The sequence below is a fragment of the Salvelinus sp. IW2-2015 genome, linkage group LG8, assembly GCF_002910315.2.
Source record: "Salvelinus sp. IW2-2015 linkage group LG8, ASM291031v2, whole genome shotgun sequence".
NCBI classification, from domain to species: domain Eukaryota; kingdom Metazoa; phylum Chordata; class Actinopteri; order Salmoniformes; family Salmonidae; genus Salvelinus; species Salvelinus sp. IW2-2015.
Genome location: NC_036848.1, coordinates 24,884,206 through 24,912,006, shown reverse-complemented (window position 1 = coordinate 24,912,006; position 27,801 = coordinate 24,884,206). Strand labels below are relative to the sequence as shown.

The window sequence follows — 27,801 nt, the reverse complement described above, 5'->3', positions numbered from 1 at the left end:
TGGAGACATGCTTTGAAGCAGGTTTTTATTATTGAATATTTGAGTAAAGATAGGCAAGTTCAGTTAAACACTGAGGCTTGATTTGACATTTCCACGTGAAGGTTTATCTAAATAGCATGGGATGGCTTTGAACTAGTCAAGATGGTAGCACTTTTATTAAGGAGGACACTTTTAACATCCTAGACTTTGATCTTATTTCCCATTTGCACGCTGAGGCTTACCACAGCCACAGCCCACAGCCCAATCCATTGTAACTCCATAGAAGTCTTATTGTTTAACTATCTGTCACTATTATTTAATTAATATGTTCAGTCTAGTGGAGGACTCTTGATAAAGACAAGTAAAAGTCAAAAATATGTCTATTAAAAAGTCTGTAAACCTTTGCACTGTAACCCGTTGGTGTCCACTCTGTGACGCAGAACCAGGCAAAACAACATTGACCCATATATTTGCCTGTGACCAGTTCACACACCGTGTAGTCATAGTCGGAAGTGTCTGTGTATTAATAATAGGGATGTTAATCGGTTAGCCAGCGAAAATACATTTGACCGGTCATGCTTATCAGTCTGTAGGTTAATTTCCATAATTGTGTGTAATTAAATTGGCATACAGAGCCCAGTTTGAGGAGTGGGATAGCCTATTTCCTGTCAGACAGCGCGAGAGCAGGTTCTTTAAAAAGCTGTTACTAGAGTGAAACATGTGCTTTTGTAAACCCAGTCGTTGCGCAACAAATAACAATTCTAAAAGCAAATGCATGCTAAAAACTATTTTGATGGCCACGATTAAAACAAGCTACTATTTTTATTTCTCGATCTCAACTCGTAATTGATAGCCTGGCGCTGTCAGCCACAGTTGTTTTATAAAGACTTCCTCAAGCCATTATTAACCAGCTTTTTTGCTCCTGTTCTATTGATTTTCATATTAACTTTCTKTCGTTGTCCAGAAGCCAAAGGCACAATCCTATTCATATCAGCAACCCATCCTAGTTGTTGTTATTAGATTTCCATCCAAGTTTCATCTCTGTCATATATGGAACCACTCACACTGTTTAGAACAGTTTTTTTCCCCACGAATTCCATTTTGGCAAATGTTTGAAAAGTATGTCTTATTAGCTGCTTCATTACAGGAGTTGCATGTTCAATAAGAGTCTATAACCTTCTTACTTTAAGACGATAGGCTTGCTATTGTTGCATGTTTCCATTAAGCTCTTAACGAAAAATGTCCGTTCCTTGAATGCTTGCATACTATTTTCTGTTGGTCATGTCATGTTACTGTTTGAAAAAAATCTAACCGTTTCTTGACCGGTTAATGAGGGTCGGTTAGTCGGGAGCAAAATTGACTGAAATCTGCATGCCTAATTAATAACACTAAAGCCTATACATGGCACCAGTAACTACTCTCCTGTCCTGTCTGATCCCCTAAGACATGCACAAGGCTTTGAAGCCCTCACTTGAAAGGGTTGATCTGAATAGTGAGAGTGAGCAGTCCACAGGAACTCTGTAAACAGTGATTACAGACTGATTAATGAGCTCGAGCCACTCTACCAGGCACACACTGACGCACGCACAATCGCTTTTCAGGCCACACAGAATGTTGTGCTGAGACAGATTCTGGAGTGAACCAACTCAGCCTAACCTCAGCAAACAACGCTGATTGGAACAAACTACGTCAAAGACATATTCATATGTGTAGATATTCAGTTAATCTGCAATGTATTGAAGTTATATATTACAGTATATTAATGATATATGTCTTTTCTCCATCTTTCTCCAGTTTCTGCCGAGATCCTGAAAAGCAGTCTGAGCWCCATGGAGCGACACATCCAGAGGCTCGAAAACGACATCGAGAATTTCCCCAAGACAGACGACAAAAAAGATAAGTTTGTGGAAAAATTGTCCATATCCTTTTCATGTGTTTCATTGATTCCTCCACTTGTCTTATCTGCAACTGTTGCTGAAGTAGAAAACCGTGCTAGACATGGTTTGGCCATTGGGTGCCTGTGGATTGGCCACCAGAGAGACTGTGCTGTGCTTGTGTTCTCCCTGGCAGGAAAGAGTAGTTAAGGGCCGTACGTGTGACTAGTGGTACCCAGGGGCTTAAAGGAATGGATATGGCTGCCTTGCCACTAGTGAGATGTTTATCAGATCTCCTCCTCCTCCTCTCCCCAACACTCCCCAGAGAGAGTTCAGGCCTGGAGCTATTTTTTCCACCACTCCACCACTGCCTACCCTCCGGGACTCTAATGGGGGATCGTTCCCCCACGCTGACTTATTGCCACCTCCTGATTTCATCTCCCGACCGGCCACAGCCCTCTCCACACAGACCTTCTGTGGGCTATCACCTCTCATGGCCCTTCTCTATTTTCGATAACAGAGTGCTTTCACTTAACCTCAAGCGGTCCGGCTCTCAAATCAAATTAGTGATGCCTGAGCACTTCTCAGTGTCCATTTTAAGGAGGAAGGCGCCTGGGCAGAATAGGTTTGTCTAGATATATGGCACTTATACACACAATATAGGGTCTCATTGGGGCTATGATACCTCCTATCGATATCTGCAATAAAACAGCCGTAATTCCTGTATCCTCTGTCTCTCGATGTGAGTTACCACATTTATTAAGGGAGCGCAAGAATCATCAATTCAAGGGTAATTCATCAATTCAGGAGGCATTCCATATGTTCAATGCTCACACTTAAGATGGTGTTTAACCTTAATTTGAGTTCTTTCTTAGTGTAGTCAAAGTGGAGATTTATTCAAGCTTGCKTTGCACTTTGGCTGGCATAAAAGTAATAGCCAACTCATGCATTAGCAATCTGCTCCCAGTCAAAAGAAATTTGGTGTAATTAAAAAACAGAGGCTCCCTTGCAGCTCTGAACCAAACAGGCAGGAAAGGCAGCTCAAGGCCCCTGATGTCAGTATCGATTCCGGGGCTTCTTGTAGAATGTGAGCATGAGTGAGATGAAATGGAGAACTGCAGATATACTGCAGCAGTGCGCTCACCTCACTGTCTGGATCGTGGCAAGAGAGAAGAGAGAGAGAGAGAGAGAGAGAGAGAGAGAGAGAGAGAGAGAGAGAGAGAGAGAGAGAGAGAGAGAGAGAGAGAGAGAGAGAGAGAGAGAGAGAGAGAGAGAGGAGAGAGAGAGAGAGGAGAGAGAGAGAGAGAGAGAGAGAGAGAAGAGAGAGAGAGAGAGGAGAGAGAGAGAGAGAGAGAGAGAGAGAGAAGAGAGAGAGAGAGAGAGAGAGAGAGAGAGAGAGAAGAGAGAGAGAGAGAGAGAGAGAGAGAGAGAGGAGAGAGAGAGAGAGAGCCACGAGAGAGAGCACGAGAAGAGAGAGGGAGAGAGAGAAGAGAAGAGAGAGGAGAGACAGAGAGGAGAAGAGGAGAGAGAGAGAGAAGAGAGAGAGAGAGAGAGCAGAGAGAGAGAGAGAGAGAGAGAGAAGAGAGAGAGACGAGAGGAGAGAGAGAGAGAGAGAGAGAGGAGCGAGAGAAGGAGAGAGAGCAGAGAGAGGAGCAGAGTGAGAGAGAGAGAGAGAGAGTGAGAGCGAGGAGAGAAGAGAGACGAGTAGAGAGAGAGAGAGAGAAGAGAGAGAGAGAGAGGAGAGAGGAGAGAGAGGAGAGAGAGAGAGAGAGAGAAGGAGGAGAGAGAGAGAGAGAGAGAAGAGAAGGAGTTTTTTGCTTTATCCGTTGTGTCACCCACAATCGATGTTGGGAGTCGAGGTGACTCAGATGCCAAGGAGGAGACGATATCAATGTGTATCAGTCCTCCTTCGGCTCTCTGTCTCTCCCCGTTAGCAAACACTCTCTCTTTCACCCTCTAGAGTTTGACCTGCATGTGACCTTTTTTTTCGGGTAGTGAAGTGATAAAGTTAATCTGCTAGTCAAATATCATTGCTCATCCCGCAACTAAACTCACAATCAGTTCAACATGGATTAGGCATCAAGGGTAATTCGCAAGGTTTCTAAATAATAGATATGTGATCAGAGGTGCATTTCTTTGTACTTGTAGGACCCGAACACACTTCTCCAGGTGTGTTGAATGTTTCACGCCCCTTCAGTTTTTCCTTTGCAATTCATGATGTTGAACTGTCAAAAAGGATGAAAATCGGTTTCGGTTTGAATCATCCCTACTCTCTTCTTTCTTTTCTCCTTGAACATTGAAGTGAAACATACACAATAGTGTTGTGAAAGGTTTTCACATGCAGAACATTGTGTGTGTAAAAAAAAAAGGAAAAAAGAAGTTGCTAAGATATCAGATCTACAGTTGGTGCACCTAGGTAAAAGAGGGAAGAAACCATATTGTGTGAGATAAAAGAGATGGAAAGACAATGCTTGATTTTCCCAGATTTGATATGCTATATTTTATTTTGACTTTGGCTTAATAACCCATAATCCATGTATCACATTGTAGGGTGTGTGAAACTGACAGTTTGAAATTCCTAGCCACATGTTTGCGGTTTTTGTAAAGATAAACCAGCCAAGTCAAACGCCAACATACCTTTTTTAAACTTCTTACTGGGATTAAAGAAGGCCGCTGATGCCTTGAAACATGACAGATGAAACAACAACAACCAAAGCAGAAAAGGTCATGCATTTGATGGTTGAGCAACCCTGAAAAAGTTGCTTATATCATCTTGACTGTAGAGCAGTGATAAATGGGGAAGTGTGTACGGTAGAGTTTGTCTGCGCGTGTGCATGTGTGTGTGTGTGTGTGTGTGCGTGCGTGTGTGTGCTTGTGTTTGACAGAGTCCCTTTGGCCTTTATTCTAAGACTTGCAGCAGTTGCCATTTGAGGTTTTAAAAGGTAACAATGAATGTATCAAAGCAGCACAATTTTAATTAACCTCTTGAGGTTATTATTGTTGTTTTTTTACAATGAATATGAATCTGTTAAATGTTTCTAATTCATTCAACTGGCTTAGAGATTATGAGTTAGAACTCAGCTTGAGTTCAACTAGAATATCCACACCAGCAAATGGTGAATACCTCATATACTTTAATTCACCGATTTCAAAACGGCTGCATTTACCAGTTCATATCTACAGTCGTTATCTACTGAATAAGACAGCCGGAACCCATTCCTAGTACTTTCTGGCCTCACAAACAGCCCAGCGGAGGTATTTAATTTAGCTTTCCTGATGTATTTTTCTCCCTCCACTACCGCAATGTATGCAAAGTACTGAATGGGGTGTTTGTTCAGCAGTTTAGGGATATCTATCTGTCCCACAAAGGCTGGGAATTGAGGCATTGGCCCCTGGGGGGGCTACTAATTCACTGGAGAGGCTTGAGTGGCTTGGTTGATCCCAGCCAACCCCTTTACCGATCTATAACTAGTGGATATGAAGGAGTAGGACTCTGAGGGAGGGACAGACTATAGGGACTGTGGATAACATGCTGGGTTGCTAATGGGAGTGTGGTGGGTCGCCGTGGAAATGAGAAGCAGGACTGAGCATTGATGGATGGTTGGCCCCTGTGGTACTCAACGACATAGTTCAGCCCGCTGATATTTAGCTTAACCTTTCAGCTCCCAAGGGACCTGAGAAGTCGAATTCAGCTTGTGTAATTTTGAACCCCCCCCCCTGACACATTAAGACCTGTAGCTGTGCTTTGGTCACGTGGGGCTATAGCCTACTACATTCGCTGTGTGGCGTATTGAAATAATTCTACAGCTAAAAGTATTACTTCTTATCTGAGGTATCTCCTCCCAGGTATAATACATTGTATAATGTGTTTAATTCAATTAATTCAAATAGCAGAACATACAAACAGATTAATTGCATTGTCTTCCCATACATACTTGTTGTCTTGGAACAGTATAAAGACAAAAGGACAGGAAATTAATTAATGGATTGCCACTCACCCCATGTTCCCCCTTATTGTACAGTGATTTGTCCTTTAAAAGCTGCAGCGTACTGCAGCACAGCTTGCATGGTGCCGCAGAATTCTATGGCACGTAATTTAAGTGCCAAACACTGGTACCATTAATGCTAGTTAGTGCTAATTTGACCATCAGAGGGCATCTTTGAGAAGCATTTGATAGCCTTCAATAGTGGCTGTACTAGAAAATGTAAAACATTTTTTTATAAGAACATAGTATATGGGACTGATTTTAAGAAATGTTGCTTAATTAATTTGATTAATATTATGGTGTTTCTATTCCAAGGAAAATGAAAAACCTTCTGGGTTTCCGTGAGGATGGAACGGAAAATATGGCGCTGTACAACTTGATAGTTGGGAGTAGGCTACAGTACTTGGCTATTTAGCTAATGAATTCCCTTGTCGTGCGGGCACGCGGGAGACCGGGGTTTAATTCCCCGATGGGAAACGAGTAGGCTGTCCTCGTAAATAAGAATTTGTTCTTAACTGACTGGCCTAGTTAAATAAATGTTACACTAAGAGCATAACATTTCTACACCCTAATTGTTTAATTGTAGTCTAACCAATACCCAAACAGAGATTCAGTGACAATAAAAATCTCATTGATTTATCAAGACCAGTCCCCATGCTTGTCGTAGAGCAGTGCGGAACAGTGCTGAAATAGTTGTAGGCTATTGCTTCAAATCCAATTGCTTCTAACTTCAATATGCTCTTTAAATAAATAAGACCGACACCACTTTTAACATCACATTACTCAACACTAGTGAGACTTATGTTGCTTATGGTAGGCCTACAGTATATCAAAAAATATAACGTGACTCTCCACCAATAATTACATATAGAGGATTGGAGGTTTCTAAATTAAAACCAAAAGCCACCTCATGGGTCTTCCRGTGGCGGCCGGCATGGGTATCGAACCTGCATCTGTAGCAACGCATTTTGCACTGCGGGAGGCCCCATCGACTCCGGTGCCMCCATCCACAAAGTATCAAAATATACAGAGGTGTTGGGAAAGGTATATTGTCCTGCTAATAGCCCATAATGGGCATTTATAACACTGTACATGGTGTCCAGGTCAGGATAACCAAAACATTTATTTATTAAAGACTATCAGAAAGAATGTTGGTACTTATTTATTTAGATCCAAAGCCATGAATGAGTGAGTCACTCAGCATTATGTAGGTGCCTTTATATGACTGTGCCACCATCCTGATAATATATAATGCTATTGTGGAGGATATTTTGTTATCAAAAATAGCGATTGTAATCTGAATAAAGGCCAAAATAATATTTGTAAAGCCCAAAACATGTATTTCTGTTTTTAGAGGGAGAGTAACGCTGGGCCAATTGTGGGCCGCCCTATGGGACTCCCAATCACGGTCGGATGTGATACATCATAATAATAATAAKAAKAAGAAGAATATTTGTTGTTGTATTATTTGTTTTGTCTTTTCTGGTGGATTAAACTGAAATTGCAACCAATCACAGCCGATTGTGATACAGCAAACCTAACTAAGAAATACATTTGACGATATAATTCTCCCCCTACCCTCCTACTAGGCAGGTCTATTGTCCAGCTACCGACTAATAGCCATAATGGCGCTGTACAACATGATCGTGTGTGTTTGAAAGAGTATTTTCCAGTAAGCAATAATTTGTTTACCTTCGTTAGACAACTTTGTTCCAATATTTCTGTAATTCAGTGATATTTATTCCCATAGTAATTTGTTATGGATCCATAACTAAATAAATATTGGCATTTTGAAAGAGTATTGTTGTCATTATTTTATTAACGAAAGCATAAAGATGCCATTATTAGTTACATTGTTTTAGTTTGAATGTGCAGACTGGCACTAAGAACAGCGGGAACGTTTCCCTAGTCAGCGCCATTATTAGTGCAATGACCCTTAAAGTGTTGCGGCCCATCCTGTGCCCCCTGCCCTCGTGCCTTGAACCTTGCATGCTTTCAGTGGATACAGATGGGGACCTGCAAGGCAATCCCATTGTGCGCCACTCGGGAGGCATGACCAAAATGACCCATATATATTGTCCTGCTAATAACAGGGTTAATAATATATCTGTGAGAATATCCAAGGGGATTTTATATAATTCTAAATTAATAATAATAATAATTGCTTAGTTTAAAAAAAAWTACAATATTTTCGAGATKATTTCATTTTCAAATACGTAAAATGATGAGAAAAAGGTAATTATTGAACATGGGGTGAGACATTGTTACTAATTTGTAAATAAAGCCAATTTGCTATTTACAATTATTTATTCATGTTTTTAGAGGGAGAGAAACCAAAGTCATCTCATTTGTCTCCCAGTCAAGGCCGGCACAGGTATTGAACCAGCAACTGTAGCAACACATCTTGCACTGTAATGCAGTGTCTTAGACCATTGAACCACTTAGGTGCTGTACAACGTGACCAGTCCGGAGAGGGCTACAGTACTACAGTAAGAAAAAAATAATCCTAATAAAATAATAAAATCCTTAGTGTAACAGTTTTAATAAGTAATACTGAAGTCTTACACAATTATCAGTTTCTATTTAGGTTTATGTCGCCCATTCATTGTCAGTTAGAGACACAGTAGGACCCAAAAGCATAATCAGTGCTCTAACTCCCCAGGGTACCGTACTAAACCACGAATTAACTCTATGTCCCGCAGAATAATCGCAAAACTTTTAGTGGAGCAACCACTGTACCAACAACCTTCTTTAAAAAAAAATAACTGTCAAAATAATGGAAACAATTGAGTAAATGAGGGATAATAAGTACTGTATATTGAAAGCAGGTGTTTCCACACAGGTGTGGTTCCTGAGTTAATTAAGCAATTAACATCCTATCATGCTAAGGCAAATATTGTCAATTATATTGACAAGATAGTCAAGTGACCATTCTAATAATGGAAATACATGTCCTCAAAGATGGTGCTATCCGGGGTCCTTGGGATGTCCCTACCCCCATTGAAGTTGAAATTTAAAATGGTTAAGGTAAGGGTTAGGGTTTAGGGTGGGTAAAAAAAAAGCAGATATTGAATATACCTTTGAGCATGGTGAAGTTATTAATTACACTTTGGATGGTGTATCAATACACCCAGTCACTACAAAGAAACAGGCGTCCTTCCTAACTCTGTTGCCGGAGAGGATGGAAACCGGTCAGGGATTTCACCATTAGGTCAATGGTGACTTTAAAACAGTTACAGAGTTTAATGGCTATGATAGGAGAAAACTGAGGATGGATCAACAACATTGTAGTTACTCCACAATACTAGTGTAATTAACAGAGTGAAAGAAGGAAGCCTGTGCAGAATACAACACATGCATCCTGTTTGCAACAAGGCACTAAAGTACAGTGGAGGCTCCTCAGAAGAGGAAGGAGAAGACCATCATCCACAGTGAATTTTCATAAAAATAGCTACAACTATTCTAAATATATCCACATGTCACCAAATAATTGATTAAATCACACTGTTTTGCAATGAAGGTCTACAGTAGCCTCAGCAGCACTCTGTAGGGTAGCACCATTGTGTAGCCAGAGGACAGCTAGCTTCTGTCCTCTTCTGGGTACATTGACTTCAATACAAAACTTAGGAGGCTCATTGCTCTCACCCTCATCCATAGCTAGCTACAGTTAGTTATCATTGCAGTGCATAACATGTGATGAGTAGTTGACTCAAAGAGAGACAATAGTTGAACAGTTTTGGGAGAAGTGAATATCTTACAAAATTAAGGAGAAAAGAGAGAAAGATATTTCATAGTATATATATTTTTCACTTTCACTTATTTAGCTAGCATCGAATGCATCTAGCTAGTTTAGCCTAATCAAACACTTTGCTCTAACAGATAGGGATGCTATGTTAGCTAGCTGACTATGGCTATCCAATACTGGAACTCTTCCAAGTCAAGGTAAGCTTTCGGTTTTATTAATTTATTGCCATCGTGGTCACCGGTGTAACTGCTAAACTGCTTGCTGGCGACTGTACACTATTGCATGATTGTAGCCGGTCTACTAACGCGTTAGTTCTAGTAGCTATGTTGACTGTGACGTGACAATGATGTAGGTGGTGTGTAGCGGTTAGAGGTCATGATATGAAGGTTTGGTATAAAAATGTTTTTTTTTGCCTCATCAGACAGCAGATGTGTTGTGCACTGAAGTCCACAAGCTAAGGGAAAAGGTGAGCTGCTTGTATGTGGCTGCTATGAAAGTGAACTGTGTTTGGGTGTGATCAGGGTTGTATTCATTGTGCTGATTCTGTTGAAAAATGTTTCTTAAACGGAAGCAAACGGAACGAAACAGGGATAAACATACAGTTGAAACCGGAAGCTTACATACACTTAGGTTGGAGTCATTAAATCTTGTTTTCAACCACTCCACAAATGTCTTGTTAACAAACTATAGTTTTGGCAAGTCGGTTAAGACATCTACTTTGTGCATAACCCAAGTAACTTTTCCAACAATTGTTTACAGACATAGTATTTCACTTATAATTCACTGTATCACAATTCCAGTATGTCAGAAGTTTACATACACTAAGTTGACTGTGCCTTTAAACAGCTTGCAAAATTCCAGAAAATGGTGTTGTTGCGTTAGAAGCTTCTGATAAGCTAATTGACATCATTTGAGTCAATTTGAGGTGTATCTGTGGATGTATTTAAAGGTATACCTTCAAACTCAGTGTCTCTTTGCTTGACATCATGGGGAAATCAAAAGAAATCAGCCAAGACCTCAGAGAAAAAWATTGTGGACCTACACAAGTCTGGATCATCCTTGGGAGCAATTTCCAAACGCCTGAAGGTACCACGTTCATCTGTACAAACAATAGCACACATGTATAAACACCATGGGACCACGCAGCTGTCATACCGCTCAGGAAGGAGAAGCGTTCTGTCTCCTAGAGATGAATGTACTTGAGAAAAGTGCAAATCAATCCCAGAACAACAGCAAGGACCTTGTGAAGATGCTGGAGGAAATGGGTACAAAAGTATCTATATCCACAGTAAAACAAGTCCTATATATCGACATAACCTGAAAGGCCGCTCAGCAAGGAAGAAGCCACTGCTCCTAAACCGCCATAAAAAGCCAGACTAAGGTTTGCAACTGCACATGGGGACAAAGATCGTACTTTTTGTTGAAATGGCCATAATGACCATCGTTATGTTTTGAGGAAAAAGGGGGAGGCTTGCAAGCCGAAGAATACCATCCCAACCGTGAAGTACGGGGATGGCAGCATCATGTTGTGGGGGTGCTTTGCTGCAGGAGGGACTGGTGTACTTCACAAAATAGATGRCATCATGAGAGTGGAAAATTATGTGGATATATTGTAGCAACATCTCAAGACAYCAGTCARGAAGGTAAAGCTTGGTCCCAAATGGGTCTTCCAAATGGACAATGACCCCAAGCATACTTCCAAAGTTGTGGCAAAATGGCTTAAGGACAAAAAAGTCTAAGTATTGGACAGGCCATCACAAAGCCCTGACCTTAATCCTACAGAAAAGTCGTGGGCAGAACTGAAAAAGCGTGTGCGAGCAAGGAGGCCTACAAACCTGACTCAGTTACCCCAACTCTGTCAGGAGGAATGGGCCACAATTCACCTAACTTATTGTGGGAAGCTTGTGGAAGGTGACCCGAAACATTTGACCCAAGTTAAACAATTTAAAGGCAATGCTACCAAATGCTAATTGAGTGTATGTAAACTTCTGACACACTGGGATGTGTTGAAAGAAATTAAATCAGAAATAAATCATTCTCTCTACTATTATTCTGGCATTTCACATTCTTAAAATAAAGTGGTGATCCTAACTGACCGAATACAAGGAMTTTTTACTTGGATTAAATGTCAGGAATTGTGAGAAACAGAGTTTAAATGTGTTTGGCTAAGGTGTATGTAAACTTCCGACTTCAACTGTACCTGAATTTGTCCAATGGAAGCTATTTTTTTGCAACTGTTGGACTAATGATTACGCCCTATATCAGCTAGATGCAGACAAGAGTGTGCAACGTGGTATTAAGTGTGTCACTGTCTATCACCTTGATCACTCAAAAGTTTATTGACCTGTGCACCTACGTTGTAAAGTGTCATTTATAGGCTAGTTTGTAAGAACCTTATGATGGGTACAGGGAAAATTGAAGTACCAGGTAGTAGCCTAAACCTATTGATGTTACATTGAACTAAACCTATTGAAATGGAATATGAATGACTGTCATTCAATATGCTGTAATAGAAATAAGGCTGTGTTCATTAAAAAAAGGCACTAACTGCCACTACTAAAGTGTTTCATTCCAAGAAATGTGGCAAAGCCATTGACTTTTTGTCCTGCATACAAAGTGTTATGTTTGGTGCAAATCCAGTACAACACATTACTGAATACCACTCTCCATATTTTCAAGCATAGTGGTGGCTGCATCATGTTATGGGTATGCTTGTAATCGTTAAGGACAGGGGAGTTTTTCAGGATTAAAACTTAAAGGAATGGAGCTAAGCACAGGCAAAATCATAGAGCAAAACCTGGTTCAGTCTGCTTTCAACCATACACTTGGAGATGAATTCACCTTTCAGCAGGCCAATAACCTAAAACTCAGTGCAAAATATACACTGGAGTTGCTTACCAAGAAGACAGTGAATGTGCCTGAGTGTCCTAGTTACAATTTTTACTTAAATCTACTTGAAAAATATATTGCAAGACCTGAAAATGGTTCTCTAACAATGATCAACAACCAATTTGACAGAGCTTGAAGAATTTTTTWAAATAATAATGGGCAAATGTTACACAATCCAAGTGTGCAAAGCTATTAGAGACTTACACAAAGGTGCTTCTGCAAAGTATTGATTCAGGGGTGTGAATACTTATTTAAATGAGATATGTCTATATTTCATTTTCAATACATTTGCAAAAATGTATAACAATATATTTTGGGGTTTTGTTTGTAAATCGTTGTGCAACATCATGGGTAAACTCTGGGCATCGTCTTTCAACAAAAAAAGTGGATTTTTGCCGTTGTGTGCATTTAAACAAAATGTTTTCAAGTATTAACTGTATAATTTCACAATTTTGGTGTTGGTGGGGGGGCATACAATAAAGGTCAGTATTTGAATTATTTATTATATACAGTCATTTTTGCTCATCTTTATCAAGGGTGTCAATAATTACGGACCCAAATGTCTGTAGTGAATAAAACATTCCTACTTCAGAACGTGGTATACTGTAGCTTCCAGGCCTGTGGTACTGCAAGGCCCACACACACACACACCTCACTGTGTGACTGTGTAACGGTAACTCGGTACACCCAGACAGACTCATCCGTCACACACAAGCACACACACAGACACACATGCACACACACACGCACTGCACTGTAATACCAACCTCATGACATTTATGCAGGTAGCACCTTCTGTTGTAAACCGATCCTTCAGTTTGATACTTCAAAGGAAGTTATGCGTTTGTATTTTTGGAGGTCATGCCAAATGACTAGTCTTGTGGTATTTCAGAGTAGCCAATACAAGCGCTCATTCTGTATTTCCTGTGTTGACGTTTGACACTTACAGTTGAACTAATGTACCTCTGCTAGCGACATCCCCCTTTTATAACTGAAGGTGGTGTTGCTTAACTGAGAAAAGGAGAAGACAACTGAAAGATTCTTACTAATTCCTAAACAAAGGATGACTGGTATTTAATTACCACATGCATAGGTAAACCACCTGTAAAGATTTAGCTACACTGTCGAGATGGAAACTCAACAAATATACCTTCGCCATTATGAATGATAATTACTGTAGATCTGATATGTTTCATTACTTCAAATGTATACCCGTTATAATCGGTCTAATTTGTTTACGTTTGCACTTCCTCATAGTAGTGAACCGGGTCAACAGTACAATGTTTACCTCGCCAATGCGCTCTTTTTGTAAGCGCCCTCCTTTTTTAATGAAATTCATTGTACATTTTGTGGCTAAATAATTAATATTGGCAGCACAGATAAGCCCAGGAGCTTTTTAATTAACCAGACATTCACAAATGTAAACCTAGTAAATAAATATAGGAGAGGAATAAAAATAACTGTTTATTTCCCTGAGTGGTGCATTTCGTTAAATCAGAATCAATATCAAATCAATTTATTAGTCACATACACATGGTTAGCAGATGTTAATGCCGAGTGTAGCCGAAATGCTTGTGCTTCTAGTCTCGACGTGCAGTAATAACCAACAGTAATCGCTATTACCTAAACAATTCAACGTATCTTACGTTACAGCACACACAACAGTGTGAAGGGATAAAGAATATGTACATAAAGATATATGGATGAGTGGTGGTACAGAACGGCATGCGCAGATGCAGTAGATGGTTATAGAGTACGGTATATAGTACATATGAGATTGAGTACTGTAGGGTATGTAGAACATAAAGTGCATATGTTAAGTGGCCTGCTAGTGGTAACATGTATTGCAAAAGATGATGCAAATGCAGTAGTGAATATAGAGTACAGTATACATATGAGATGGTGAATGTAAGTGTAGGGGAAAACATAGTATTAAGTGGACATTGCTTAAAGTGCGTAGTGGTACTTTTTACATAATTTCCATCAATTCCCATTTTTAAAGTGGCTGGAGTTGAGTCAGTATGTTGGCAGCGGCGCTAAATGTTAGTGGTGGCTGTTACAGTCTGATGGCCTTGAGATAGAAGCTGTTTTTAGTCTCTCGTCCCTGCTTTGATGCACCTGTACTGACCTCGCCTTCTGGATGATAGCGGGGTGAACAGGCAGTGGCTTGGGTGGTTGTTGTCCTTGATGATCTTTATGGCCTTCCTGTGACATCGGGTGGTGTAGGTGTCTGGAGGGCAGGTAGTTTGCCCTGGTGATGCGTTCTGCCAGCTCACTACCCTCTGGAGAGCCTTACGTTGTGGCGGAGCAGGTTGCCGCGTACCAGGCGGTGATACAGCCCGACAGGATGCTCTCGATTGTGCATCTGTAGAAGTTTGTGAGTGCTTTTGGTGACAAGCCGAATTTCTTCAGCCTCCTGAGGTTGAAGAGGGCGCTGCTGCGCCTTCTCACGACGCTGTCTGTGTGGTGGACAATATTCAGTTTGTCCGTGATGTGTACACCGAGGAAACTTAAAACTTTCCACCTCTCACTCAACTGACCGTCGATGTGGATAGGGGGGTGCTCCTCTGCTGTTTCTGAAGTCCACATCATCTCCTTTGTTTTGTTGACGTTGAGTATGAGGTTATTTTCCTGACACACACTCCGAGGGCCCTCACCTCCTCCCTGTAGGCCGTCTCGTCGTTGTTGGTGATCAAGCCTACACTGATGTGTCATCCCGAAACTTGATGATCGAGTTGGAGGCGTGCACTGGCACGCAGTCGGGGTGAACAGGGAGTACAGGAGAGGGCTCAGACGCACCCTTGTGGGGCCAGTGTTGAGGATCAGCGGGTGGAGATGTTGTTGCTTACCCTCACCACCTGGGGGCGGCCCGTCAGGAAGTCAGGACCCAGTTGCACCAGGGCGGGGTCGAGACCCAGGTCTCGAGCTGTGATGACGAGTTTGGGAGGGTACTAGTGGTGTTAAATGCTGAGCTTGTAATCGATGAACAGCATTCTCACATGGGTATTCCTCTTGTCAGATGGGTTAGGGCAGTGTGCAGTGTGGTTGCGATTGCGTCGTCTGTGGACCTATTGGGTCGGTAAGCAAATTGGAGTGGGTCTAGGTGTGCCGGTTGGGTGGAGGTGATATGGTCCTTGACTAGTCTCTCAAAAGCACTTCATGATGACGGAAGTGGTGCTACGGGCGATAGTCGTTTAGCTCAGTTACCTTAGCTTTCTTGGGAACAGGAACAATGGTGGCCTTTGAAGCATGTGGGACAGCAGACTGGGATAAGGATTGAATTGAATATGTCCGTAAACACACAGCCAGCTGGTCTCGCGCATGCTCTGAGGACGCCGGCTGGGAATGCCGTCTGGCCTGCAGCCTTGCGAGGGTTAACACGTTAAATGTTTTATCACTTCGGCTGCAGTGGGAGAGCCGCAGGTTTTTGGTAGGGGGCCGTGTCAGTGGACTGAGTATGTCCTCAAAGCGGGCAAAAAAGTTGTTTAGCCTGTCTGGGAGCAGACATCCTGGTCCTCATTTGTGACCGGATATCTCGGTACCCTTGGTGGCTATCCCAGTTTCTGGTACTGTCCTAACTTCGTATTGTCTCAACATGGATGTCTATATATAGAAAATAGAAGCTGAACAGCCAGTTGCCAAAACAATAGACACGTTTCATTCACCAAAACAATAGACATGTTCCATTCACTGGGTGTCACAGGAGACTAAAGATTTTTAATTACCATTTTAATAGGTGTCGATCGGAATTAACAACATCTGCCAAAAATGACATATATTGCCATTCTAATGATGATAGTCTAAAGAGGGCGGGGGCAGGAAAACCAAAAGGAAAGGCTTGTGTGTGTGATAATTATGTGCTGCCACCAGATCCGTGTTTAATGGGAAATGGCATGCAAAGCCGTGTGTGTTTGTTGTTGATTCGTGTGCATTTTGCATAGAGCTAATATTCTAATTATCTTTGATTGCCTTGATATGTGGCGGATGGAGATGTGTATCTGAACGAGGGGAGGGAAGCTCGATGCTGCCTCTTCAAATCTCAATTTGACTGATAATGCCACCCAACAACACAAACGCCATGTCTTTGGTGAGCGAGCGGTGTATTCGTATTGTAGTGATTAGGATGGTATTCAACACAACGTCAAACCCATTGATGATGAAGGTAATGGCGTATTGATTGTTTAAGTGGTGGGAGGGTTTAGTGGAGCTGAACTCAACCGAACATTGAGTTGGTTTAAATTGGACTCTGGACATTATTCTACACGAATCACAAAGGCACTTGTAGCTATCATACTGCCCAGACCCCTAAAACAATGTCCATCTGTTTCATTGTCATGATCAATACAATTAATCACACGCGTTACAGAGTTTCACCAGATATACAGTGGGGCAAAAAAGTATTTAGTCAGCACCAATTGTGGCAAGTTCTCCCACTTAAAACGATGAGAGAGGCCTGATTTTCGTCATAGGTACAACTTCAACTATGACAGACAAAATGAGAATAAAATCCAGAAATCAATTGTAGGATTTTTAATGAATTTATTTGCAAAGTAAGATATGGTGGAAAATAAGTATTGGGTCACTCTAAAACAAGCAAGATTTCTCACGCTCTCACAGACCTGTAACTTCTTCTTAAGAGGCTCTCTGTCGCTCCGAGTCGGTACGTTGGACTGTGGATTATAGTTTGGGAGTCGTCGGGTGTGATGTTGAACTTTGTGGTTTACAAGGGTATTAAGACACGTGGTCCATCACCGTCAAAGCAGGTCAACGTCCGAAGATAGCGTCGCGCGACGATTCAGAGTGGGTCGAGCAGCGGCTGATCCGTCCGGTAAAGAGCTAGTCAGCAGAGGACGGCCTGAGATGCTAACCTCGAGGACAGTTAAGTGGGTGAGACGCTGGATGATGCCTAGGAGCGGGATATATAGTTTTTGACGTCTTGGGAATCTTTGTTGTCAGATGTAGGGGGTAAGGGTTCGGTCTCGGACCGAGAACTGCGAACTCGTGAGGGCCATTATTTAGGAAAATGGAAGACATCACAAGACCATGGATTAATCTCCCTGCGAGATTACTGGGGTCTCCGACGTCTAGATCTTGTGCATCCTGGGAGGAATTAATACACGAGAAGAGAACGGTGAGCAAAATGCCAGAACACGCGGGGACAGGTGGTGTAGAAGGATACGATCGATGGGAGGATGTGGTTGCTTGGCGACTAAGTAGAGAAAGAAGCCATAAGCATCATAAGCACGACTAAGCCGGCAGGGTTGTGCAGAAGCTCTCGCATAAAGTCCTGGCAGTGTGGGCCAGGAAGGGTGGTCCCCATTTTCTGAGACTCATGGTGGGTGAGAGTGGAATCGGTGAAGGGGCTGTTAGGGGGAGGTTCCGTGTGTCGTGGGTATTTGTTGGTTAAGGCCAGCTACAGGGAATGTCCAGGCCCGTCTGAAGTTTGCTAGAGAGCATTTGGATGACCAGAAGAAGATTGGGAGAATGTCATATGGTCAGATGAAACCAAAATAACTTTTTGGTAAAACTCAACTCGTCGTGTTTGGAGGAAAGAATGCTGGAGTTGCATCCAAAGAACACCATACCTACTGTGAAGCATGGGGGTGGAAACATCATGCTTTGGGCTGTTTTTCTGCAAAGGGACCAGGAGACTGATCGCGTAAAGGAAGAATGAATGGGGCCATTGTATCTTGAGATTTTGAGTGAAAACCTCTTCATCAGCAAGGGCATTGAGATGAAACGTGGCTGGGTCTTTCAGCATGACAATGATCCAAACACACCGCCCGGGCAGCGAAGGAGTGGCTCGTAAGAAGCATTTCAAGGTCCTGGAGTGGCTTAGCCAGTCTCCAGATCTCAACCTCATAGAAATCTTTGGAGGGAGTTGACAGTCGTTGTTGCCCAGCAACAGCCCCAAAACATCACTGCTCTAGAGGAGATCTCATGGAGGATGGGCCAAAAATACCAGCAAGTGGTGAAAACCTTGTGAAGACTTACAGAAAACGTTGACCCTCTGTCATTGGCCAACAAAGGGTATATAACAAAGTATTAGATAAACTTTTGTTATTGACCAAATACTTATTTTCCTCCATAATTTGCAAATAAATTCATAAAAACTCTACAATGTGATTTTCTGGATTCTTTTTTCTCATTTTGTCTGTCATAGTTGAAGTGTAACTATGATGAAATATTACGAGGGCCTCGCTTCGATGACTTTTTAGAGTGGAGACACCCTTTGTACGATGGATGGCCATGACTATAATAGCGTTTTTTGCCCCACTGTATGTAAGAGCAAGATATCAAACTGATACTTCCTACGCTTTTCTAAGAACTCTTTTTCTAATAAGTTATTTTCTTAGGTTCCATAGGGAGATGGGCGAAGTTGTCAACTAGCCAGTCATTTTTGCCAGAGCTGTATACACTTTTGAACCCCCGCAAGCTAAGACACACACTTCCACAGTGTATTCCACTCCAACCGAACTGACTCACCGAGAGGACACATGTTTCGTTTATTGTCAACAGCCCAAACTATTTTGTCACTCCTTAGTTGAGTCTCCGTGTTAGTGCTGCTGCCTGCCTAGACGGCCGCAGATGCTAGGACGACTCAATGTGCCATGTCAGTGTGCGAGTGAATTCCCCAGAAATTCTCCAATCAGTCCCTTGTTAGGCTGCGACACCAGGGCTGATGTGGCAGGTCCATTAGCCAGTAGAGTTAGCTGACAGGCTGCCTGGCCTTCTGGCTCCCAGGGGGTGGATGGAGAGCCAGGGAAAAGGGGCAGGGGAGGGAGTGTAAAGGCTCCAGTAGACTGGCCCAGGCCTAACCTCTGCTTCATCCTGGGTGACTCCCCTGTCATGTTCCCATTATCAAGCCTCGGTGCCTTGCCTGCCAGTCAGGGGCCTCGGAGGGATAGACCTCCAAGCCTGGCACTTCTCCAGAGGTATCCCGTCCCCAATGACCCTACCGTGTCCAAGRATGCCCTTACATTAACAACTGGATGCCCTTGCACTTCTCTGGAGAGAGTGGTTAGAAATGCATGGCTGGGCTACAGGGTCGAGAGTTGTGTTTGCAGATTACCTGATACCAAGTACACAACACAGGTAGCTTTTGGTGATGGACTGCATGAACATACAAAGTTCTCTTAGTGAGATTGGCTACTCTACATAGGGCCTATTCATGTAGGTTGCACATCCGTCTCTCGGTTGTGTCATGCCATTGTTATGAACGTTCTCATGCAGCCGTCTATCGGTGGCATCATAGTGGTGCCCTAAAGGGGTGATAAGCCAAGTCATTCTGGACGAAGGCTAAAAACTGTCAGACTATACTACCTGTAAATAGGATGACATTGCTAAAGTAGTCAAATATAGAGTAGGAAACAACTTTTCTCGCATTATCATGTCATCAAATGTACTTTAGACAGATGGCAATGTTGTCATTAGCTAGCAAAGTTTGTCAAAAATAAACTAGCTAAAATCCGATGGCCTCCCCTCAATCTTAGGTAGCTAGCTAACTTTATACTGAATCTAAAGTCAATCTGATGACAAAAGGTTTTCCTATCAATTATTTGCCTCCTTTTGAATGTCATTGTATTTCCAAGCCACTGTAATGCACTTTAGACCAAATCTTCATCAGCGCCCAATGAGGATGTATTGAGTAGAATGCATCAGTCCAAAACAAACGCTCAAAACAATATTGTGCGTAACATGCAACCCATTAATAGAGTTTGTCCTGCCTCCACACAGATGATTCCTCCTCCTACTCCCTACTTCTACAGTAACTTGTGACTCCCTTTCGGAGCCTGGCGGCTCCAATATGCACCTCATTACCGCCCCCCCCCCCAAAAGGCCCGGGTTTAGTGCTGGGTAATAGACGGACACAGTCAGACTCATTTGTCATGGGCTCCTGGGTTTGATGCAAAGCCCCTCAGCACTTGTTGCTGCAGCGCTAATCCTGCTGTAGAGACACAGACTTTGTCTCTCTCTCTCTCTCTCTCTCTCTCTCTCTCTCTCTCGGCTCTCTCTCTTCGCTCTCTCTCGCTCTCAGCCTTCCCACTCTCCCACCGTCATGCCTCATGATTTCACTTTCATTTGATGTTTTAATGAAATCCCGTACCCCCTCTCTGTTGAATTGGAACCATTGTCTGCAATTTATTCTATCAAATGCAAATGGTGAGGGAAAACTGCGATTGGCGGGTTTGTCTTCTTGAAGTGAGACGTTGTAGTTTACTGTTTGTTTCAGCACGACACCTCATCAGTTGAGAATTGGAGACATATGTTTGGTTTAACGGTTGGGATTCAGTCTCAGGAAACCAACTATAAATACATGGCACGTTGAATTGCAGTGTAACTTTAACATGTCATTATGCATTGTTACAACTCACTCCCGGAAATGACGATAAGCTAATACCTCTGCTGATGCACAGGTTATTTGTAAAATGGGAAGTGGAAGTGTACTTAACGCCGGTGGGTGAGAGGGAATGGCTGGACATTTATTCCACTGCAGACAGCGATATATTCACMATTTATTGTGCTTTATTGCAAATAAGAACCACTGGGCAGGCCCTAAACCACTGGGATGAGCTCCTTGATGAAAAAGCCATGTGTATCATTAGCTGTAGCTGCCCAGATGAAAGCCTGCTGTAAAATGTAAATCAAATGAATGACCAAACATTTCCTCACATACACTACATGGCCAAAAGTATATGGACACCTACTCATCGAACATCTCATTCCAAAATCATGGGCATTAATATGGAGTTGGTCCCCCATTTGCTGCTATAACAGCCCACTCTTCTGGGAAGGCTTTCCACTAGATGTTGAAACATTGCTGCGGGGACTTCATCCATTCAGCCACAAGAGTATTAATGAGGTCGGGCACTGATGTGGGGTAATTAGGCGTGGCTCGCAGAAAGCATTCTAATTCATCCCAAAGGTGTTAGATGGGGTTGAGGTCAGGGCTTTGTGCAGGCCAGTCAAGTTCTTCCACACCGATCTCGACAAACCATTTCTGTATGACCTTGCTTTGTGCACTGGGGCAACAGGAAACAGGAAAGGGCCTTCCCCAAACTGTTGCCACAGAACCGTCTAGAATGTATGCTGTAGCGATAAGATTTCCCTTCACTGGAACTAAGGGGCCTAGTCTGAACCATGAAAACAGCCCCARACCGTTATTCCTCCTCCACMAAACTTTACAGTCGGCACCATGCATTGGGGCAGGTGTGGTTCTACTGGCATCCGCCAAACCCAGATTCGTCCTTTGGAATGCCAGATGGTGAAGCGTGATTCATCACTCCAGTGAACAATGGCAGCGAGCTTTACACCACTCCAGCCAACGCTTGACATTGTGCATGGTGATTTTAGGCTTGTGTGCGGCTGCTCGGCCATGGAAACCCGTTTCATGAGCTACCGACTAACAGTTATTGTGCTGACGTTGCTTCCAGAGGCAGTTTGGAACTCGGTATTGAGAGTTGCAACCGAGGACAGACGAGTTTTACTCGCTACACGCTTCAGCACTCGGCGGTCCCGTTCTGTGAGCTTGTGCCGCCTACCACTTTGCGGCCGAGCCGTTGTTGCTTCTAGACGTTTCCACTTCGCAATAACATCACTTACAGTTGACCGGGGAAGCTCTAGCAGGGCAGAAATTTGACGAACTGACTTGTTGGAAAGGTGGCATTCTATGACGGTGCGGATTCGAAAGTCAATGAGCTCTTCAGTAAAGCCATTCTACTGCCAATGTTTTGTCTATGGAGATTGCATGGATGTGTGCTCGATTTTATTCATCTGTCAGCAACGGGTTGTGGCTGAAATTGCCAAGACCACTAATTTGAAGGGATGTCCACATACTTCTATATATATATATATATATATATATATATATATATATAGTATGTTGATGCTATTCTGACATCGTCTAGGGAATACTAGCCTTGGCTCCGCTTCAGCCTAGTGCTCTTCCACTATCCGTGGCTATCCGTCCTCTTATCCTGACAAGTGGTATCAGTGTTTCCACAATCCACATATGGCTCCAGGGCTGTCATCTCCCTTCATGCTAATTCATATGCACTGAGAGACTATTAGCCAGATCCATTGACTGTGTTTGCACGCTTTAAACCTATGCATATATTCAGTATGCAAACAAGTGTACTAGTTACTACCGTGTTACTAATTGATTGTGTATGACATTGTCTACGTCAGACTTGACTACTAAGACAGGATTTGGCCTTCAACCGTCTTAGTGTGCCTTTTGGATGCAGTTCTGAAAGAGCAGAGAGACAACAGAGCCCAAGCCAAGTCAAGCCACTCCTGTGTTCATTAGCGCATGTAGTGGAACTGTCAGATATAAATATAGTATGTAGCTACAACAGACACCGCTCTCTGACATTTAGAGTCAAGGAATCACAAGAGCTCTATTCATGACTTTTCTAACAGCGTCTTTCACATCGTTGAACCCTGCTGAACGCCACCCAGGTTACAATACGTTCAGAGCTCCGGCTTTTCAAATTGGATGTAAGAGATGACGACAAAAAAAAAGAAGTCGGATCAAAATTGAGCTTCTAATTCAAATGAATCCGTGACAGCCAGGAACACTAACAGTTACAAATGGCAATCTGATGGTAATCAACAGGGGTTTCTTCCATTAATTGACAAAATGACGCTCATAAATCACGCAGAGGGGGGAAGGTGGCGGCAGGAGACGGTCCCCGCCGCCAAATCCTGTCAGAGTGGGCCGCCGCGGGGGGAGGCAGCGTGATGGTGCGTCTCGAGGACAGAGACATGGAGAGAGGGAAAACTTTCCCTCCCCCCTCCTCCAGCCCCCCTCCAGCTCTCAATAGTGCTCTCTCTGACTCACTCTGACAGCCTTTGTTTTCTTGCCTGCTCATTTCAAATGGTATTGGTTGTTTTTCCACTGTCAGTCAACTCTCGAGACAGAATTGTCAGTACAGACGCGGTATATCATGTGATGGAAGAATGTTATAATTTTACCCGGTGACACGTGTTGTGCAGAGGTACCCTAGGCCTCGTTTGTGATGTCTAGACAGTGTTGATTGGATGTTATACATTTTGATAGGAATTGCTTATAACATCACCTCATCATTTAAATCTCTGTAAGGTCTGTTGTCTTATTCGTTGTCTTGTCACAAACCGCAAACACCTGGTACAGTATTGTATATGATCACCCCAGAGTAGAGAGACACGTCTTAACTTTCGGCTCACCGTTCCAGAGGGATTCACCACATATCGGAATCAATAATTTAGCAAGATAACTTGAATAAATACTCAGCTAACAGGCCTTGCTCTTGATTGTCTRATTGATTACAAAAGTGAAACGTTGAATATTAAATATTAAGAGTATTGAGTCAGTTGCACCGTGCCCATTTCAAACCTGTTGTTCATCATGAACTGTGTAATACAAAGTTATTTTAGAAAACTTAGGAAGGTTAGCTAGTTGACTCATTGACCCGGCATTGTGACATTTCCCTACCCCTTTGGTTCGGAGGTCTTTCTCTTGTGAACACTTTGACTTTAAGTATGGTGATCGAACTGAACTGGCCAAACAAACAGGAGCAGCACCTTGTGGTGTGTCGCTCTGAACCTCTTCCCGGGTCTATAAATAAGTTGTGGCAATAATTGACTGCTTCATCAATAGTCTGCGATCATTGCAACTGCTCCTGTTCCCCCATGTCGCTTGATTGGTTTACTTCAATCACAGTAACTGCTCGCCTCAAATGTTCTTATTGCTTTATATTGCATTCTCCACAGGCATCAACATGGCTGGTCTTGTAGTTACTTAGTGCACAGTGTCAAGCGGGCAGGACTGACTTGCATGGATGGTGGTGGGGGTGGTGGCCATTCTCTTCTTCAACAGTGTAATCACAGCAACAATCAGATCAACATTGACTGTAATAGTGGTTGGTTTCTCATGTCGTGTTGTTTTAGCGAGCCTTTATTCGGCCAGGTAATGCTTTGAGAATGAAACCTCTGTTAAAACAGAAACCCGGTGACAGATTCACAGCATTGAAATACAGTATAATAGTGATCTACAAGTCAAAGCTATAGTCTTCCGGGCTGAATTTAATTGATGATTAACCCTCAATTAAAGGCAGTGGTGAAGCATCGTGACCTCCAGATGGGCTCGTGGTCCTGTGTTGATTCAGGATCTTCCATAAACATGATTATAAGAGATGAGTAGAGTTTGGCCTCGGCCGTGGAGACGGAGCTGGCGCCAGAACGAATCAGTTGGACGTGCGTTTGATTTCCATAGAGGGGAAGGTAAAACAATCACGGGACCTCGCGTGCACACGCTTGAGCCAGCACATATTTTCGGAATGGTTGTTATAGTAAAGACCATAGGTGGCACGTGAGTTTCAAATTTGGGGAAGCTTACAACTTATCCTACCATTTCTACTGATCTGAGTGCCAGCTATGCTTATTTTGTGCTTTTTTTGTGGAACAGTTTCATTTCAATAATAACATTTTCATTTCTTTACAATCATTGTCACGTGGTTAATCATACAAATCGGAATAAAAATCTATCAGTTTAAATGAAATGTATGCGAGAGCACCAGCCTTTGGCATATACTGTAGAGAAATTGATAAGCCGTGATCCATTGGTGGCTAAAGAAATGAGCACATGGAACTCAGAGAGCCTATAGGCCAATGCAGCAATAGGCCTATAACTTACATCTTCACCTCAGTAAAATACATAGGCCAAAAGCCGACAAATAAAAACTGTAGAAAATATTCTGATGAAAATGTATGTTATTTCAATCACAGTCATCTCTTTACTCCGCTTGTCTGACTTCTTTTCTATCTGTATTGACTTGAAGTATCGCTAGTGAAGTGCAACATTGTATCAAATCAATCAACTTGGCTCCTCCCCGAAGCTAGCGAACTTGCAACATTGTATCAACGTTGTATTCCAGGAGAGAGCTGTTTTTTTAATGACGTTTCGACTGGATATATGTAATGACTGCCTTGATTCGGTCTTGTGTAGCATCATTTTAAATTGTGTTTTTTACATTGGATAAAAGCAGAGACACAGGGCTACAAATGGTATGTCTTACACTGCATTTGAGGAACAGTGGGAAAGTAACTCTGCTTTGAAAGTTGATAAACTTTTGAGAAAATGGCCTTCGAATGTTTTGGTATCTACTGGAGAGCTTTTCTTTGTCTACACCCATTCAACATCGTTCCCACCCTCTTAAGCTTTAGCCCCACCCATCTCTTTAAAGGTTGATCCAAGCATTCTGGCTAACGTTGGCTAGTTTGCTAGTAGCGTTGGGAAAAGTACTCAATTGTCATACTTGAGTAAAAGTGAACGTCCTACAGTAAAATCCTACTTGAGTAAAAGTCTAGAAGTATTTAGTTTTAAATATACTTAAGTATCACAAGTAAAAGTGTCAATTATTTAAAATTCTTTATATTAAGCAATCCAGATGGCACCATTTTCTTATTTTTTWAATTTACGGATAGCTATGGGCCACGCTCCAAAACTCAGACATAATTTACAAACCAAGCATGTGTTTAGTGAGTCCACCAGATAAGACGCAGTAGGGATGACCAGGAATGTTCTCTTGTTAATAAGTGTGTGAATTAGACCATGTTCCTGTCCTGCTAAGCATTCAACATGTAATGAGTACTTTTGGGTGTCAGGGAAAATATATGGAGTAGAAACAAAAACATGTCTTTAGAAATGTAGTGAATTAAAAGTAAAAGTTGTCAAAAATATGTAAAGTAAAGTAATGTACAGATACCCCCAAAATTACTTAAGTAGTACTTTCAAGTATTTTTACTGAAGTACTTTACACCACTGTTTGCTAGCTACATCCAGACACAAATGAGAGAACAGCTCACTGACCATTTTACTCGCCCTAGCAGAGCTGGTTAAGTTGTTGTTATGTTGTCCAGAGCGTTGGTGACTGCATCTGTGCTGCTGGCAACAATTGACATTATTTTGCCAATGTTTACTGACACCGGCCATATTCAATGGGTGTTGAGCGTTCGTAAATTTGTCAGTTATTCTGCGCTCTCGCACAATCAGACGAGAGTGCTCTGAAATCGGAGAAGATAGCCAGAGCGAATTTACCAGCTACGTCTTTCAACAGTTGTCGCAGTGACATTCTTTTGAAGTGGAAACTTGCATAGTGGAGTATTTTGTTAAGACATGTAGCTAGCAAGCTAGCTAAACAACGAACCATAATCCCAACTCATGACATTACTACTCTGCATGAATCTACAGGTAGCTAACCAACCAGGTTCAATGGTAGCTAGCTAACATTAGGCTATAACTAGCAAATGTGTAATATCTGAAAATGTAGCTAGCTAGACTATCTTACATCATGGATGGACACTTCTCCCTGCCCCAGATGCCATGGTTGCCCTTAGTTTGAAGATGTAATCCGGAGACAGGTGTTTTCTCCATCTCCTTAGCTATCATACTCTAATTCCATTTTTTTCAAAACTCGGTCCTCCAGAAAGTGGAGAGCAACGCTTATGCAGTTCTACTATGCTATATACACTACCGTTCAAAAGGTTGGGGTCACTTAGAAATGTCCTTGTTATTGAAAGAAAAGCACATTTTTGGTCCATTAAAATAACATTTAAATTGATCAGAAATACAGTGTAGACATTGTTAATGTTGTAAATGACTATTGTAGCTGGAAACAAAAGATTGTTCATGGGATATCTACATAGGCGTACAGAGGCCCATAATCAGCAACCATCACTCCTGTGTTCCAATGGCACGTTCTGTTAGCTAATCCAAGCTGATCATTTTAAAAGGCTAATTGATCATTAGAAAACCCTTTTGCAATRATGTTAGCACAGCTGAAAACTGTTGTTCTGATTAAAGAAGCAATACAACTGGCCTTCTTTAGACTAGTTGAGTATCTGGAGCATCAGCATTTGTGGGTTCGATTACAGGCCCAAAATGKCCAGAAACAAAGAACTTTCTTCTGAAACTCGTCAGTCTATTCTTGTTCTGAGAAATGAAGGCTATTCCATTCGAGAAATTGCCAAGAAACTGAAGATCTCGTACAACGCTGTGTACTACTCCCTTCACAGAACAGCACAAACTGGCCCTAACCAGAATAGAAAGAGGAGTGGGAGGCCCGGGAGCACAACTGAGCAAGAGGACAAGTACATTAGAGTCTCTAGTTTAAGAAGCAGACGCCTCACAAGTCCTCACCTGGCAGCTTCATTAAATAGTACCCGCAAAACACCAGTCTCAACATCAACAGTGAAGAGGCGACTCCGGGAAACTGAGGACTTATGAGGATTTATGAGGCATCTGACACTCTAATGTACTTATCCTATTGCTCAGTTGTGCACTTGG

General features: G+C 42.3%; 1 protein-coding gene across 1 annotated transcript in view; it reads left to right on the top strand.

Moving 5' to 3' along the window:
• Positions 1–27,801, top strand: part of LOC111967632 (protein diaphanous homolog 2-like) — a 622,518-nt gene that overhangs the window by 449,570 nt on the left and 145,147 nt on the right. Inside the window, 1 exon segment of the mRNA XM_023992819.2 lies at positions 1,774–1,898. Within this exon segment, the coding sequence (XP_023848587.2) occupies positions 1,774–1,898 (125 nt within the window).